The sequence below is a fragment of the Eleutherodactylus coqui genome, chromosome 6 (assembly GCF_035609145.1).
Source record: "Eleutherodactylus coqui strain aEleCoq1 chromosome 6, aEleCoq1.hap1, whole genome shotgun sequence".
Classification (NCBI taxonomy): domain Eukaryota; kingdom Metazoa; phylum Chordata; class Amphibia; order Anura; family Eleutherodactylidae; genus Eleutherodactylus; species Eleutherodactylus coqui.
This window is the reverse complement of record NC_089842.1, coordinates 69,151,146-69,166,799: the sequence shown is the minus strand read 5'-3', so window position 1 is coordinate 69,166,799 and position 15,654 is coordinate 69,151,146. Positions and strand designations below refer to the sequence as shown.

Genomic DNA, 15,654 nt, shown 5'->3' with positions numbered 1-15,654 from the left:
CAACACAGTTGGTGTCTCTGCTATACTTGGAAGGCTTTTCTTTTCTTATTGATTAGTTGTTGGATCTTGTTATCATTTTCATGAAACCAGCCTTGATGTTTTTTAGTTGGGTATCCAATTATTTCTTCACAGGTTGTAATAATCTTGATCTTCAGTTTATTCCAATTTTCCTCAACATTTTAAGCGTTTCCACGGATGATCCTTCAGTGTTGTTTGAATAGGGATTCATTTAGAGGGCTCTTGAATGGCTTGGGTGTTCATTTTACATTTTATCTTATTTCCTTGGAGTCTGCATTTGGGGGCGATCTTGATGGCCATCACAGATTGAACCTGTGGTCTGTCCATCAATCATGGGCACCTGTCATGGTTCTTGTGAGAAGTACAGTGGCAGGAGTCTTTGGCACGTAAAATTACATAATCTAGAATGTGCCAATGCTTTGACCAGTGCTTCCATGATGTCTTAAACTTATTTTTCTGGCAGAAAAGAGTGTTGGTTATAACAAGTTTATGTTCTGCACATTTGGTAAGAAGTAGGATGCCATTTGAGTTGCTGTTTCCAACTCCATGTTTTCCTATAGTCCTTGGCCACAGGTCAAATTTTCGTCTAGCTTGTGCATTAAAATCACTCAGGAGGTTAATGTTGTCCTCTTTGGGTATCCCCGATAGGATAGTGTCCAACTGACAGTAAAATTTTTCTTTGATGCCATCATCAGCATCTAATGTTGATACATAAGCACTTATGATAGCTGCTTGCTGGTTTTTGGCAAGATTCATTTAGAGAGTTAAGAGTCGTTCGTTAATGCTGATGGGTGCTTCAGACAGATTCTTCACTAAGTCATTTTTAATTGCAAAGCCAACTCTGTGTATTCTTCATTCTAATTCAGGCAGGCCCTTCCAAAAGAAGGTGTAGCCTCCTTTTTCTTCCTTCAGCTGTCCCTTTCCTGCTCTTCAGGTCTCTTAGAGTGCTGCTATATCAATGTTAAAGCGCCTTAGCTCCCTTGCTACAATAGCAGTCCTGAGCTCAGGGCATTCATTGTCTATGTTCTCCAATAATGTCTGAACGTTCCATGTCCCGAAGTTCGCTTTTCTTTTTTTGTATGTCAATAATTTTTATTAACGTTTTGGATTAACAAGGTTCTAGTAACATAACAATCAACCTTCAATTTTAATACACATGCTGAAATCTGATTTATCAGTTGAAAGCACAAAATTATATGAGCAAGAAAAAAAAGTTGATAACTTGAGTGTCATAGTACATAAATATCAAATAAACATTGGAATATGGAGTTAAATTGAAATGGACCCAGGTCTGACTTAAAGGGTATAAGATGGTTGCATTGGTGTTATAGTCCAAGTTAAAGTTGGATTTTGAATTAATTCTGAATTTAATTCATGTTTAAGGCCTCCTATAGATGTTGGGGAAAAATAAGTTCATTTATATGGAAAAATGTTGTAACCAAGGGTCCCACCAGGAGTGAAATGAGGAGAGTATACCTTGTTTAGTTAAAAATAAGCATTCATAGAGGCAATGCTCAGAAACCATTTCTGTTAAAGTTTTAATAGACAGAGAAGTGTTAGATTTTCAATTTCTTGCTATCACTAATAAGACTGAGGTAAAGATATGGCAGGCAAGCCTTCTAGTGTTTGAGGGGAGAGCTTTTATTGCTAATGCCAGTAAGGCGAGGGCTAGATTAGGTAATATATAGAGGTGAGCGAACGTACTCGTCCGAGCTTGATGCTCGCTCTAGTATTAGGGTACTCGAGATGCTCGTTACTCGATACCTCCCTGCAGTGAGTGGCTGGTGAGATCAAGCGACCGCCGAGTATTTAAAGCGGTCCCGCCTGCGGCTCGCCTCAGACACACGCTGGCAGAGATCAGGGAGAGTGCTGTTCCTGCTATAGGGAGAGTGTTAGGCTGTTAGCGTCTTCAAGAACCCCAACGGTCCTTCTTAGGGCCACATCTTACCGTGTGGATTACTGTTGTGGCTGCTGGGAGCAGTTTTGCGCAATTTTTTTTTTTTCATCTTGGGCTCTGCAGACTATTGCGTTCTCAGTCTGCAGTCAATTATATAGAGTATAGGGGCAGTACTGGTGAGGCAGGGACAGTAGTAGTGTAGAATCCTGTCAACAAGTACCCCAAAAAAGCTCCTTCTTAGGGCTACCTGTGACCGTGTGCATTACTGTTGTGGTTGTTGGGAGTTGTAGTGGCTCACTATTCACCAGCTAGGCCTTTTTGTAGCCTAGCGTATAATTTTTTCAGCCTACAGTGTGCGTTACATAACCGCTGTGATCCTCCAAGTGCAGGCCAAAATTTGCCTAATTTTTTACACCGCTCTGTGCGTCCTGTCAACTTCACACACAGCGTACGGCCACAGCTGCTGATAGAGGGAAAGATATATACACGCTATCTAGGCTGTTTTCTTTTTCAAAAAAATCTGGAAAAAAAACTCCTCCTTAGGGCTATCTGTGACCGTGTGCAGTTTACTTCATGGCTGCTGGGAGTTGTAGTGGCTCACTACTAGCCAGCTAGGCCTTTTTGCAGCCTAGCGTATAATTTTTTCGGCCTACAGTGTGCGTTACATAACCGCTGTGATCCTCCAAGTGCAGGCCAATAATTGCCTAATTTTTTTACCCCACTCTGTGCGTCCCGTCAACTTCATGCACAGCGTACGGCCACAGCCGCTGATAGATTGTATATGTTTTTCCCTCTATCTAGGCTGTTGGCTTTTTAAAAAAAATATGGTAAAGAACTCCTCCTTAGGGCTACCTGTGACCGTGTGCAGTTTACTGCGTGGCTGCTGGGAGTTGTAGTGGCTCACTATTAGCCAGCTAGGCCTTTTTGCAGCCTAGCGTATAATTTTTTGGCCTACAGTGTGCGTTACATAACCGCTGTGATCCTCCAAGTGCAGGCCAATAATTGCCTAATTTTTTACACCGCTCAGTGTCTGCTCTATTCGTAATACACTATGCTGAGGGGTAGGGGTAGGGCTCGAGGACGTGGACGTGGACTCGGGCGAGGACGCGGAGGTCCAAGTGAGGGTGTGGGCACAGGCCGAGTTCCTGGTCCAGGTGAATCGCAGCCGGCTGCTGCGGGATTAGGAGAGAGGCAAGTTTCTGGGGTCTCCAGCTTCATATCACAATTTATGGGTCCACGTGGTAGACCTTTATTACAAACAGAGCAGCGTGAGCAGGTCCTGTTGTGGATAGCAGAAAATGCATCCAGCAATGTATCGACCACCCAGTCTTCTACGCCGTCCACTGCTGCAACTCTGAATCCTCTTGCTGCTGCTCCTCCTTCCTCCCAGCCTCCTCACTCCATGAAGTAGTAGTAAGGGCAGTAAGTCCGAAGGAGGAGCGCACAGAGGAATTGGAGGAAGAGCCACTGGACGATGAGGTGACTGACCCCACCAGGTTCGCTAAGCCAACTGAGTAGAGGTCTTCAGAGGAAGGGGGGCAAGTGCAGCAGCAGGACAGGTTGGAAGAGGCAGTGGGGTGGCCAGCGGTAGAGACAGGGCCAGAGCGAAGACTCCCCCAACTGTTTCCCAAAGCACCCCCTCGCGCCAAGCCACCCTGCAGAGGCCTAGGTCTTCAAAGGTGTGGATGTTTTTAAGTGAGAACGTGGACGACCGACAAACAGTGGTGTGTAACCTGTGTCGCGCCAAGATCAGCCGGGGAGCCACCAGTACCAGCCTCACCACCAATAGCATGCGCAGGCATATGATGGCCAAGCACCCCACAAGGTGGGACGAAGGCCGCTCACCGCCTCTGGGTCGCACCACTGCCTCTCCCCCTGTGCCCTAACCTGCCACTCAGATCCAACCCCCCTCTCAGGACACAGGCACGAGCGCCTCCCAGCCTGGACCCACACCCTCACCTCCGCTGTCCTCGGCCCCATCCAGCAATGTCTCTCAGCGCAGCATCTAGCTGTCACAAGCGCAAGCGTTGGAGCCCAAGCGCAAATACGCCGCCATGCATCCGAACGCTCTAGCATTAAACGTGCACATTGCCAAATTGATCAGCCTGGAGATGCTGCCATACAGGCTTGTGGAAACGGAGGCTTTCAAAAACATGATCGCGGCGGTGGTCCCACGCTACTCGGTCTCCAGTGGACACTATTTTTCCCAGGGTGCCGTCCCAGCCCCACACCAGCACGTCTCCCGCAATATCAATCGTGCCCTCACTAATGCAGTTACTGGGAAGGTCCACTTAACCACGGACACGTGAACAAGTACTGGCGGGCAGAGCCACTATATCTCCCTGACGGCACATTGGGTGAATTTGGTGGAGGCTGGGACCGAGACAGAGCCTGGGACTGCACATGTCCTACCCACACCCAGAATTGCGGGTCTTTCCTCGGTTCTGGTATCTGCGGCGGTCTATGCCACCTCCTCTAAACCCTCCCCCTCCTCCTCCTCCTACGCAACCTCTACCTCTCAATTAAGAAATTTGAGCAGCACGTCGCCAGTAGTCGGTGTGGCGCGGCGCCGCAGCACAGCGGTGGGCAAGCGTCAGCAGGCCATGCTGAAACTACTCAGCCTAGGTGACAAGAGGCACACGGCCCCCGAACTGTTGCAGGGTCTGACTGAGCAGACCAACCTCTGGCTTTCGCCGCTGAGCCTGCGACCAGGCATGGTCGTGTGTGACAACGGCCGTAACCTGGTGGCGGCTCTGCAGCTCGGCAGCCTCACACACGTGCCATGCCTTGCCCACGTCTTCAATCTGGTGGTTCAGCGCTTTCTGAAAAACTACCCGCACTTGTCAGACCTGCTCGGCAAGGTGTGCCGCGTCTGCGTACATTTCCGCAAGTCCACCACGGACGCTGCCATCCTGAGGACCCTGCAACATCGGTTTAATCTGCCAGAGCACCGGCTGCTGTGCGACGTGCCCACACGGTGGAATTCTACGCTCCACATGTTGGCCAGGCTGTATGAGCAGCGTAGAGCAATAGTGGAATACCAACTCCAACATGAGCAGGCATAGTGATAGTCAGCCTCCCCTATTCTTTACAGAGGAGTGGGCCTGAATGGCAGACATCCGCCAGGTCCTCGGAAATGCTGCAATCATTAGCGTCAGCATTCCTCTGCTATGCCTGCTGAGAAGTTCGCTGCAAAGCATAAAGGCTGACGCTTTGCGGTCGGAACAGGAGACAGGGGAAAAGAGTATGTCGCTTGATAGTCAGAGCACCCTCATGTCTATATCTCAGCGCGTTTTAAAGGAGGAGGATGAGGAGGAGGAGGGGGAGGAGCAGGAGGAGGAGGGGGAAGAAACAGCTGGGCCCACTGCAGAGGGTACCCATGCTGCTTGCCTCCCATCTGTTTAGCGTGTATGGCCTGTGGACAAGGAGAAGGGAGAGGAGCCGGAAAGTGAACTTCCTAGTGAGGACAGCGATGTGTTGCATACTGGTACCCTGGCACACATGGCTGACTTCATGTTAGGCTGCCTTTCTCGTGACCCTCGCGTTAGATGCATTCTGGCCACTACGGATTACTGGGTGTACACCCTTCTCGCCCCCGAGTATAAGGAGAACCTTTCTACTCTCATTCCCGAAGAGGAAAGGGGTTCTGTTACGATCGTGTGGGCAGGAAAAGCACGGGACCCACACGATCGTGACCAAATGGGACGCACACGGGTATCACCAAGGTCACACGGGACTCACACCGGTTTCAGGCAACTGACCCTGTTCTACACGGGAGGATGGCATTGCCCTACCTAAGCGGGGAACATTGCCCCAATAAGGGCAGCCCAGCGGTCTTCGGATCTGGGCCCTAGCTGATCCTAGGATCCACACCACAGAACAGGATGCATTCACATGCCACATGACAGACCCAGAATACACTGCATACAACATGCAACCACTAGTAACGGATAGGAAGCTGAATATAAATACCAGGTATTGGTTGACATTTTGTACAAGATGTTGAAAGCTAGCAGGCCACTTCACGGCTCCTGGTTATACTGCTAGTCCCTACACTAACCAGGAGTCCAGCAGAACCGGACACCGTTCACACCACGCTGCAACAGGACACAACACAGATTGCAGGACACACAGCAAACTAACACAAAACTGACAGAATTTAAACTTACAAACGGACATGAACCAGATCACACTGCAAACCTCACCAGACAAGCATTCATGACTACTCACCTGAGGGGCCATACAGACTGACCAGGAGCTGGGTTTATATGGGAGCACAAATCCAGGGGATTGGCTAGCAGAAAGTACCACACCCAGCCAGCTCAATCATTAACCCTGAGAGTGCTGTGCTGCTGGAATCACAATAGTACATGTCTCAGCTTCACACGTAACAGGTTCAAGAGTGATGCAATACCACAGGGCCCTGGTGGACAAACTGGTAAACTTCCCATGTGACAGCGCTAGCGGCAGAAGGCGCAGTTCTGAGGGCCAAGTAGCAGGGGAGGCGCGGAGATCAGGCAGCAGGTTCAGCGCAGGCAGGGGAACACTCTCCAAGGCCTTTGCCAGCTTTATGGGTCCCCAACAAGACTGTGTCACCGGTCCCCAGTCAAGGCTGAGTCAGAGGTAGCACTATAAAAAGATGGTGAGGGAGTATGTAGCCGATCGTACCATCGTCCTCCGTGATGCCTCTGCTCCATACAACTATTGGGTGTCAAAGCTGGACACGTGGCACGAACTTGCGCTGTATGCCCTGGAGGTGCTGGCTTGCCATGCCGCTAGCGTCTTGTCAGAGAGGGTGTTTAGTGCAGCTAGGGGAATCATCACGGACAAGCGTACCCGCCTGTCAACTGCCAGTGCCGACATGCTTACACTTATAAAGATGAACAAAGCCTGGATTTCCCCAGACTTCTCTTCTCCACCGGCGGAGAGCAGCGGAACCTAAAGATTCTTTTCGCTGCAACCGCAGATAAAAGCACTCTTCTCTATCACCGGTAAAACGGGGCATGTCAATCTGTCTCTGACATTAGTCCTCCTCCTGCTACTCCTCCTCCAGAAACAACATGTCATTGTGCTGAACGGCCAATTTTTCTGCGGCCCAAAAGGCTCATCTACATCTACCGATGCTTTTACAATTTTTAAAAGTTTCAAAAGTACTGAGACTGTAACATGAACCAATCTTTTCAACAGGGCTGCCTCCAGGCTCTGTTACAAATTAAGCAACAGTGAGCTGTATCTTTCAAAAAATGTTGATGGGTTTCTACTTGCCCTCTCGGTTGATAAATTTTTCAGAGGTACACTTGTACTCTTGGTACACTAATTTTTGGGGCCCATGCCTACACTCTTATCCAACTAATTTTCCCGGCCTTCGCCTACGCTCATGGTATCCCAATGTTTCAGAGGTTGACCTATACTATTACTACAGAAATTTTACTGGGGTCTGCCGATACTGCTGCTACATAACTGTTACTGGGGTCTGCAATGGGATTTCTTTATGTACCGTTTGTGTGTTCCTGCTAGCCACCCATGCTTTGGGTGCACACAGACTTGCCATAGCGGAGTTGTACCTGCCTGGCACTTTTAAAAAAAACACAAATTTCTAGGGCATGGAGTGTGGGCCACAGCCAACATGTATTTCCTCTCACGTAACCTCATCTATCCGGGGCGCTGCAATAGGATTTCTTTATGTACCGTCTGTGTGTTCCTGTTAGCCACCCATGATGTGGGTGCACACAGACTTGCCATAGCGGAGTTATACCTGCCTAGCACTTAAAAAAAACCAAAAACACAAATGTCTAGGGCATGGAGTGTGGGCCGCAGCCAACATGTATTTCATCTCACGTAACCTCAGCTATCCGGGGCACTGCAATGGGATTTCTTTATGTACCGTCTGTGTGTTCCTGCTAGCCACCCATGCTGTGGGTGCACACAGACTTGCCATAGCGGAGTTGTACCTGCCTGGCACTTAAAAAAAAATACCTGAATCTCTAGGGCATGGAGTGTGGGCCGCAGCCAACATGTATTTTGTCTCATGTATCCGCAGCTATTCAGGGCACTGCAATGGGATTTCTTCATGTACCGTCTGTGGGTTCCTGAGAGCCACCCATGCTGGGGGTGCACACAGAATTCCCATAGAGGTGTTTTACCTGTCTGTCCCCAAAACACTGACAGACTTGGGTAGGGTGCAGAGTGCAGATGGTTTACCCCTTGCGTTGTTGATGAAGTATCCGACACCCAAACAGAATGAGTAGTGTGTGGACACATGAAGTCCCCATTGCTATGTCACTCGCAGCACCTTGGGCCACACAAGGTGTTTGCTGGGACAGAGGCTGACCCAGGGCCCGCTCACATACTTCCCACACCGAGTATTGCTGCATTGTGGAGATGTGTAGAAGTGCTGGGCTGGCAGCGGACTCCCCTTTATGCCCACGTTTGCAGCTCCTGACAGAGGTGGCAAAGGATTGGAATGAAGATGGAACGTCAATCTATTATCAATTCTCAACAGCATTGTGGGCTATCGCCCCCCCCCCCCCTTTCAAAGCGGGTCGCTGCCTGACACTGCCAACCTTTTGCAGTGTGTGCCTCCAGTTCCTCCTCATCGCAGTTGCACATGGAAATAGACATGAGGGTGGTGTAGCTATGAAGCGAGTGTGTGGCATGAGGGCAGCTGAAGGCTGCGCAGGGACACTTTTGTGTGCACTGCCGACGCATGGTCATGCGGGGGGGGGGGGGGAGGGGTGTTGAGCAGCATCTAACCCAGGAGAAGAGGCAGCGGTCTGTCCCGCAGGCAGTTATTGTGCTTGGTTGGAGGTAGTGTGATGCTTAGCTAAGGTGTGCCTTGCTAATGAGGGTTTGTCCGAAGTAAAAATTGTTGGGGGGGGGGGGGCCCACTCTTGCCGCTATTGTGGCTTAATAGTGAGACCCTGGAACCTGAGATGCAGCCCTGCATGTTGCCCCTCGCCTGCCCTATTCGTTTCTGTGTCGTTTCCATCACTTTCGTAGGTTTTGCAGATTTGCACAAATGAAAACCTTAGCGAGCATCGGTCATATACAAAAATGCTCGAGTCGCCCATTGACTTCAATGGGGTTTGTTACTCGAAACGAACTCTCGAGTATCGCGGGAAGCTCGACTCGAGCAACGAGCACCCGAGCATTTTGGTGCTCGCTCATCTCTAGTAATATATTTATACCAAAGATTTGTGTAAGGAGATTGAATATATTTCCCTACCAAGGAGTAATGATAGGATAGTCCCAAAAGATGTGAAGAATAGTGCCAGTGTGCCTGCAATTCCTCCAGCAGAGACTTCAAGTGCCAGGAAATAAGTGAGCTAACTTGGAGGAGTAATAATATCACAGTAGAAGCAATTTGTGATATATTTCTTGGATATTAGCACACAGCGAGGCCTTTAAAGCCCATTTCAAGGCGGTGAGACACTGTGCCATAGAATAGGTAGTTCCTGGATCTTTTACCCAATTAATTATATGCATTTTCTTGGAGAGCTCTTCTTCTCCATTAACATATGCATATAATTGCTTAGTATTACCAAGTATTTGTTTAGGCTTACCATTTAGGAAATCATAGATTGGACGGGGAACTTGTAGTGAAGTTTGAGGATGGGAGTCCTGTTTATCAGCTGTTCTGCTGAACGATGGTTTTCAAGCAGAACTGAAAAACATCTTTTGGCAGAAAACTGAAAGATGGGCACATTTAGACACAAAGGTTTTTGCTTAAAAGACGTCTTTTGAGCAAATTTTGAGCAATAATCGTGTCTAAATGGGGCTTTAGTAATGTTTAATTTTGGGGTATGTGTAGAAGTCCCATTGGTCTATATGAAATTGTTGTACAAGATCTTTAAATTCCCTAATTTTAGCTTGTTGGAATAAGTCTAAGATAAATTCCATTTTTTTTTAGTCCAGAATTTTACATTTATATCAGGAATTAACATTTTAAGAAGCTCTAATGGGAGTTTAATTGATAGATATTACGTGTTTTTTTTAATAGAATCTATCAAGACAAGCCACGAGGTGAATGAAGATTCCAATGTGAGAGCCCTGGGTAATGATAGTTGCAGATTGTAGAGGAAAGCTAGTAATTGAGTGTACAAGGCATTTTTTTCTGCTATAGCTTGTTCTATAGCAGGCCAACTTGTTCCAGCCAATCAGGAGGCTGGAATCGGCACATGTGACGGGGTGGAGCTACGCGATGATGCGTACAAGGGGGCGGAGCCAGAACGCCGCTGCTGCCAGACCGAGCCGAAGGGAAAAGACCCATCTGCGCAAGCGCGTCTAATCAGGCGATTAGACACTGAAATTAGACGGCACCATGGCGACGGGGACGCCAGCAACGGAGCAGGTAAGTGAATAACTTTTGTATGGCTCATATTTAATGCACAATGTATATTACAAAGTGCATTAATATGGCCATACAGAAGTGCATAACCCCACTTGCTATCGCGGGACAACCCCTTTAATTATTTTTCTTGTTCATTTGATGCCTGCTTACCTGCCATAAAACCAGCCTGATCTGAGTGAATTATATTTGGTAGTATTGTTGCTAATCGAAGGACTAGAATCTTCACTTGTTGTCACTATTGTGCCCTTTGACATTTCTAGCGGTATGGTACCTGTGTCAGCTGCCTCTTGCAAAACTTCTGACAGAATAAATGATAAAATGGGTCCAAATGTTTGTATGTAATTATGTCTCCTAATACTCATTGGAGAAGCCATCTGGGCTTTTTTTTAACTTGATCTATAGTGATGGGATTGTTAAGTACAGAAAGATCAGTGCTAGAGATTTTTTAGAAGGTGGACAGAATTAAGAAAGTTTGGAACTTTTTCCTCAGTAGGTTTGTGAGTGGTTGGGTTCTTATGTAGGCTATATAGATCAGCATAAAAAGCACTAAAGGCGTCTGCAGCATCTTGGGGGTGAGTAACTTTATGTTTCTGGTTGGCCGACCATAAAGAGTCATTCACTTTTCTTTTTTGACCGCAAGGTAGTGACCCCTCTGGATGTAGTAGACTAGTCAAGGAAGAGAGAGAGGCAGACTATGTTTGGCGCACCTTTTCTAGCCTCCTCCCCATGTGGGGTGAGCAGAGTGGGTCCTAAATAGGGCTGTTTAGTCGTGGATACAGCTGCCAAACTGCTCAGCTGCCTTGATCCCCAAGATAGAATGACTGAAAACATATTCACCGCCCATGTGCCAGTTTGTGGCTTCCAGATTTCATAGTCCTGTCCCCATCACCACTTGCCTCTTGAAAGATGCCTGTGCGTGAATTTGATTTATGTGTGGAGATCAGTGCACACCGAATCAACACCCAGTCTTGACAGAATGAGGTTCACACCAAGTGGCATGGTTAACCTGATGACCGGTGGCTTCTCATCTGTTGCAGCCTTCCTCCACCTTCACAGCCATTGTGACATGTACCATGTTATCATCCACCTGCTCCGCCATTGAGGACTTCAGATTGTGCTTCGTCTTGTTCCTCCTCTGTAGCTTTACTGCCCAGGGTGGACCTTCTGGGCTCACATAACTCCTATGGCTTCACCCGCAGGTTCACTGCAAGGGGGAATCACATTACAAACATATTATCTCGATCGTGGACTGGCAAGGCAATTCAATCCCTCTTTCTATCTGTCTGTCTTCTTTCGTAGTACTGCATATTCTATTTCAGGGTGGCAGTAGCACACACTAACATCGCAGCCTCAGTGCACCATAGGTTCACCAGACCATAACTCTCATCTATACATAATCTCAGAGTGCCACCTACTTGCGGACTTGACACACCATAGGTGAGTAAGGTGCATCAAATAAAGCTACACTATATGTGGGACATCACTTTCATCAAATAACTTCTCTACGCACATAGTGCCTCTGTGACATGCCCTGCCATCCTGGTACATAGCCATCATTAACCCCCGCATAACCAATGTACATCTCAACCCATAACAACTAGTCACATCTGTACATCATAATCCCTAGTGTGCGCATACTTAGTCATATGAGATTGCTCATTTTTCTGGCATCTTTATCCTCAGTGGTGTGGTCCTCTTCTAGGACTAAGTCTTGTGTGGGAAGGTAGCTCCCCTCTCCTTCCACGTTGTCAGTGTCTTTTGGCCCTGGTCATCATTCGATGGCTCAGTGCCATGTCATGGCTGCTCACCGTTCTCTTCTTGCGCTATTCCCCCAGCCCAGGGATTGCACACTGAATATTGGGCTTAATGGCCACCGCCATGTACTCTTTCTGTGGCTTCTCTTATCACTCTCAGTCTGTAACTGCTGCTCTCAGGCTGTCTGCTGCATTTGTCTTTAGCTACAGAGCAGCACACAGACTGCTCTCTGCCCTTTCTGCATCACCTTCTCTCCTTATGTTACAGCTGCAAAAGCTTTTATACTGTCTTGCAGGCCTGCTAGTGACCTTGTAGGACCTGCAACTGGAAGCCCTGCATTATGTCCTGGGTGGTGATATGCTAGGGCGCCTTCTTACATGTATACAGTCTGAGAAATATTTTATCCAATGTATCATTGCATAATCAAATAAAATGGAATACTAATATCACATCTCCCTTTAGAACAGCCATCTGACCCAAGTGCAACTCTTGTTTGTGCAACTTCTAATATTATTGCAAGCTTACTGATGGGGACACGCTACAACTACGATGACAAGAAATGGATGAAAATTCTCCAGGACTCACATGAAGCTTTTCATATCGCCTCTTCAACCTGGGGTCAGGTGGGTATGGAATTTTGCTGCCTATCAATGCATTAACAAGTGTCTCTCGAGAATTGTGTAATGTTTTGTTTCTTCTGTGATAACATCAGGTCACTTTCACATATCATAAGCTGAATTATAGTATGTTCCAAATTATTTATGCCCAGGGCCAGGGACATAGCTAAAGGCCCAACGACCCTTCAGCTCAGGGCCCCTAACCACCTCTTACATCACTTGACTGCTGGCCATGGCCTACTCGAAGCTTTCTGCAGCATCACTTAGGGAGCCCACCCATGCGAAACTAGCAGGGATGTTGCTGAAGTCTGAAAAGATTAGGTGCATGAACTCCAAAACTCATCACCCCCATCCCCCACCTACACTAGTAAAAAAAAGAAATACACACTCGTATCTATCTATAACTCACCAGGCGCCATATCTACAACAGGACATTTATAACAAAGTGGGCTTAGTTAGATATAGTGGTTTAACTCTAGGATACCTCAAAATATTACTGTCACCATATAATAGTCAGATGCTAGCTCCACACTGTGATAGTGATTACATTGCATATCGGGTTACTTTACACAGGACAACTGTCAGGACCATAAACACATGACATTGTTTCTGTTCTTTCGCACAGCAGTGATAGTCATTTAGTGAATGAAGGCAGAGAGCTCAGAAAATCTCTTCTGGCCGCCCGTATCCAATCACCAATCAGTTGTTAAAAGATGAACAATTGTCTGTTTACGCTTAGAAAAAGATTCAGAGGCAGCACTCGAGTGTAAGGAGGGGTATACAGGATAAACAATTATATCTGATAGAGAGAATGAATTAATATTAACTCACAGTGACGTACCTGGGTTTCCCTAGGGAATGCCGGTACATCAAAGATCCAGGTAGGCAGTGAATAATTCTGTATGTAGATCCAAACTGTGGTGCGTCAGAGTATCCCTTGGGGGCAGGGAGCTTGGATGCATCCAAAAAAAGGTCTGGTGTGATGGACAATCCAGGAGTCACTGATCCTCAGGACATCCACATGAGGGAGAGCATCATTAGGGACTCTGAATATACATATACATCAGATGGGGAAAGGATGCAAAAGCATGAGCTGAAAAACCCCAGTGCTCCAGTGAACACAGATTTCCTTAGAAAAATTGTGAAAAGCTTACTTCACAGGGGTGCCTCTGAGTGCACCCCTAATCCATGTCAACGTTGTAGATAGAGAAATGGATGGATGATGGAAGAATGGGGGTCCAGTCCCAATGGTTTCCCAAAGTTGATTTATTAGATGTACAGTGTGCAACGCATCTTGAGAAAGGCTAGTTATTAGCTGAAAAGCGTTAACCATAGACTTTACTCTATTTACAATACAGGCTCAGTGTCTCAATCATATAGCAAAATCAATCACTTTTTAACCAATGATGGTGTCAGTCTAGGGGCCGTCTACCACTGTCAGACTCGTGTCTCTCTCAGGCAGCGGATGTTCTACACAATACCTGTAGTGGCCCAAATGGGCCTAAAGAAGCACCTTGCCTTTAAATGACTGCATTCAGTTCATGTATAACCACTATTTAATTTGCCCTACGATAGAGCTATTAATAATTTGCCTGGTGGACAAATGATTCCCATTGGTTGCCAGTAGACTGAACTCTGATTGGCTGCAAGCCAGCGAAGTGACAGTTGGAAGGCAGTTGCTCATGCAGGTCTGCTGAGCGAAGAGAGAGAGAGATAGGAGAGGAGTTGTGCCGTATTAATAGTGAGAAGATCGTCAGTCAGTGAAATTTCAGTCAGATCAGAACAGTAAAGTGTGCAGATAATTTGTCAGTAAGTCGTCTGTTAAACAAGGGAACCATATAGCTAGTCAGTGTGATCATGTGTGTAGTTGAGAGGAGTTAGTCAGAAAATTGAGAGAGTTAGAAAGTGAAAATCTTCAGGTGTCCATCAGAGAGAGAGACAGAGGGACAGTGTTAGTGCATATATAGAGTGAGTTAGGATTACCGAGAAGAGTTGTTGGATCCAGAGGCGAGTTACGTCACAGGAGCATCCCTGCAAGGTGGCTGCAAATACAGGGGAGACTTATAATGGCAAACAGCAGAGTCACGGAATACCCTCATAACCTGGGCCAAAAAGAAGGTGTATACTGTTTATAGTTCACACTACTGAAGAGCCATTAAACCGGCCAAAGTAAAACTAATAGCACTGTCATATGTTACCCAGACATCATCTCTGTCTTTAACCTGAAGAATCCCATGTATATTATTCCTGTCAACCCCTTAGTGACTAGCCCATTGCCTTTTTACATCCTGCCCAAGTGAGCCTTAAAGGGGTGGTCTCGCGAAACCAAGTGGGGTTATACACTTCCGTATGGCCATATTAATGCACTTTGTAATGTACATTGTGCATTAAATATGAGCCATACAGAAGTTATTCACTTACCTGTTCCGTTGCTAGCGTCCCCGTCTCCATGGTTCCGTCTAAATTCGCCGGCAGCTTGCTTTTTTAGACGCGCTTGCGCAGTCCGGTCTTCTCCATTCAGCACGAGCCGCTTCAGTGTGCTCCCCGCTACAGCTCTTCTGCGCATGCGCAGACGAGCTGTCACTGCTCGGGAGCGCGCTGCAGCGGCCATTCTGCACCTTCCTCTGTTAGAGGAAGGTGCAGAAACTGGAGCTGCCCAGCGGAGAAGCCCAGCCCAGCCCAGCAGCCCCGAGAAGCGTCCCAGGTAAGTGATGGGTCGGGGGGGAACTAGCGCTGCGCCGGGGGGGGGGGGGGGGGGGCTGTCGCTGCGCCGGGGGGGGGGGCTGCCGCTGTGATGGGGGAACTAGCGCTAGGCCGGGGGGGCTGTCGCTGCGATGGGGGGGCTGTCGCTAGGCCGGGGGGGGGGGCTGCCGCTGCGATGGGGGGGCTGTCGCTAGGCCGGGGGGGGGCTGCCGCTGTGATGGGGGAACTAGCGCTAGGCCGGGGGGGCTGTCGCTAGGCCGGGGGGGGCTGTCGCTAGGCTGGGGGGGGCTGTCGCTAGGCCGGGGGGGGCTGTC

At 47.9% G+C, this 15,654-nt stretch overlaps 2 protein-coding genes across 2 annotated transcripts in view; one reads left to right on the top strand and one right to left on the bottom strand.

Annotated features, from left to right (window-relative positions):
• LOC136632214 (cytochrome P450 2G1-like) overlaps positions 1–15,654 on the bottom strand; it is a 203,611-nt gene that overhangs the window by 147,494 nt on the left and 40,463 nt on the right. The window lies entirely within an intron of this gene.
• Positions 1–15,654, top strand: part of LOC136632212 (cytochrome P450 2G1-like) — a 47,523-nt gene that overhangs the window by 12,233 nt on the left and 19,636 nt on the right. The window contains exon 4 of the mRNA XM_066606942.1: positions 12,483–12,643. Within this exon, the coding sequence (XP_066463039.1) occupies positions 12,483–12,643 (161 nt within the window). The remainder of the gene's footprint in view (positions 1–12,482; positions 12,644–15,654) is intronic.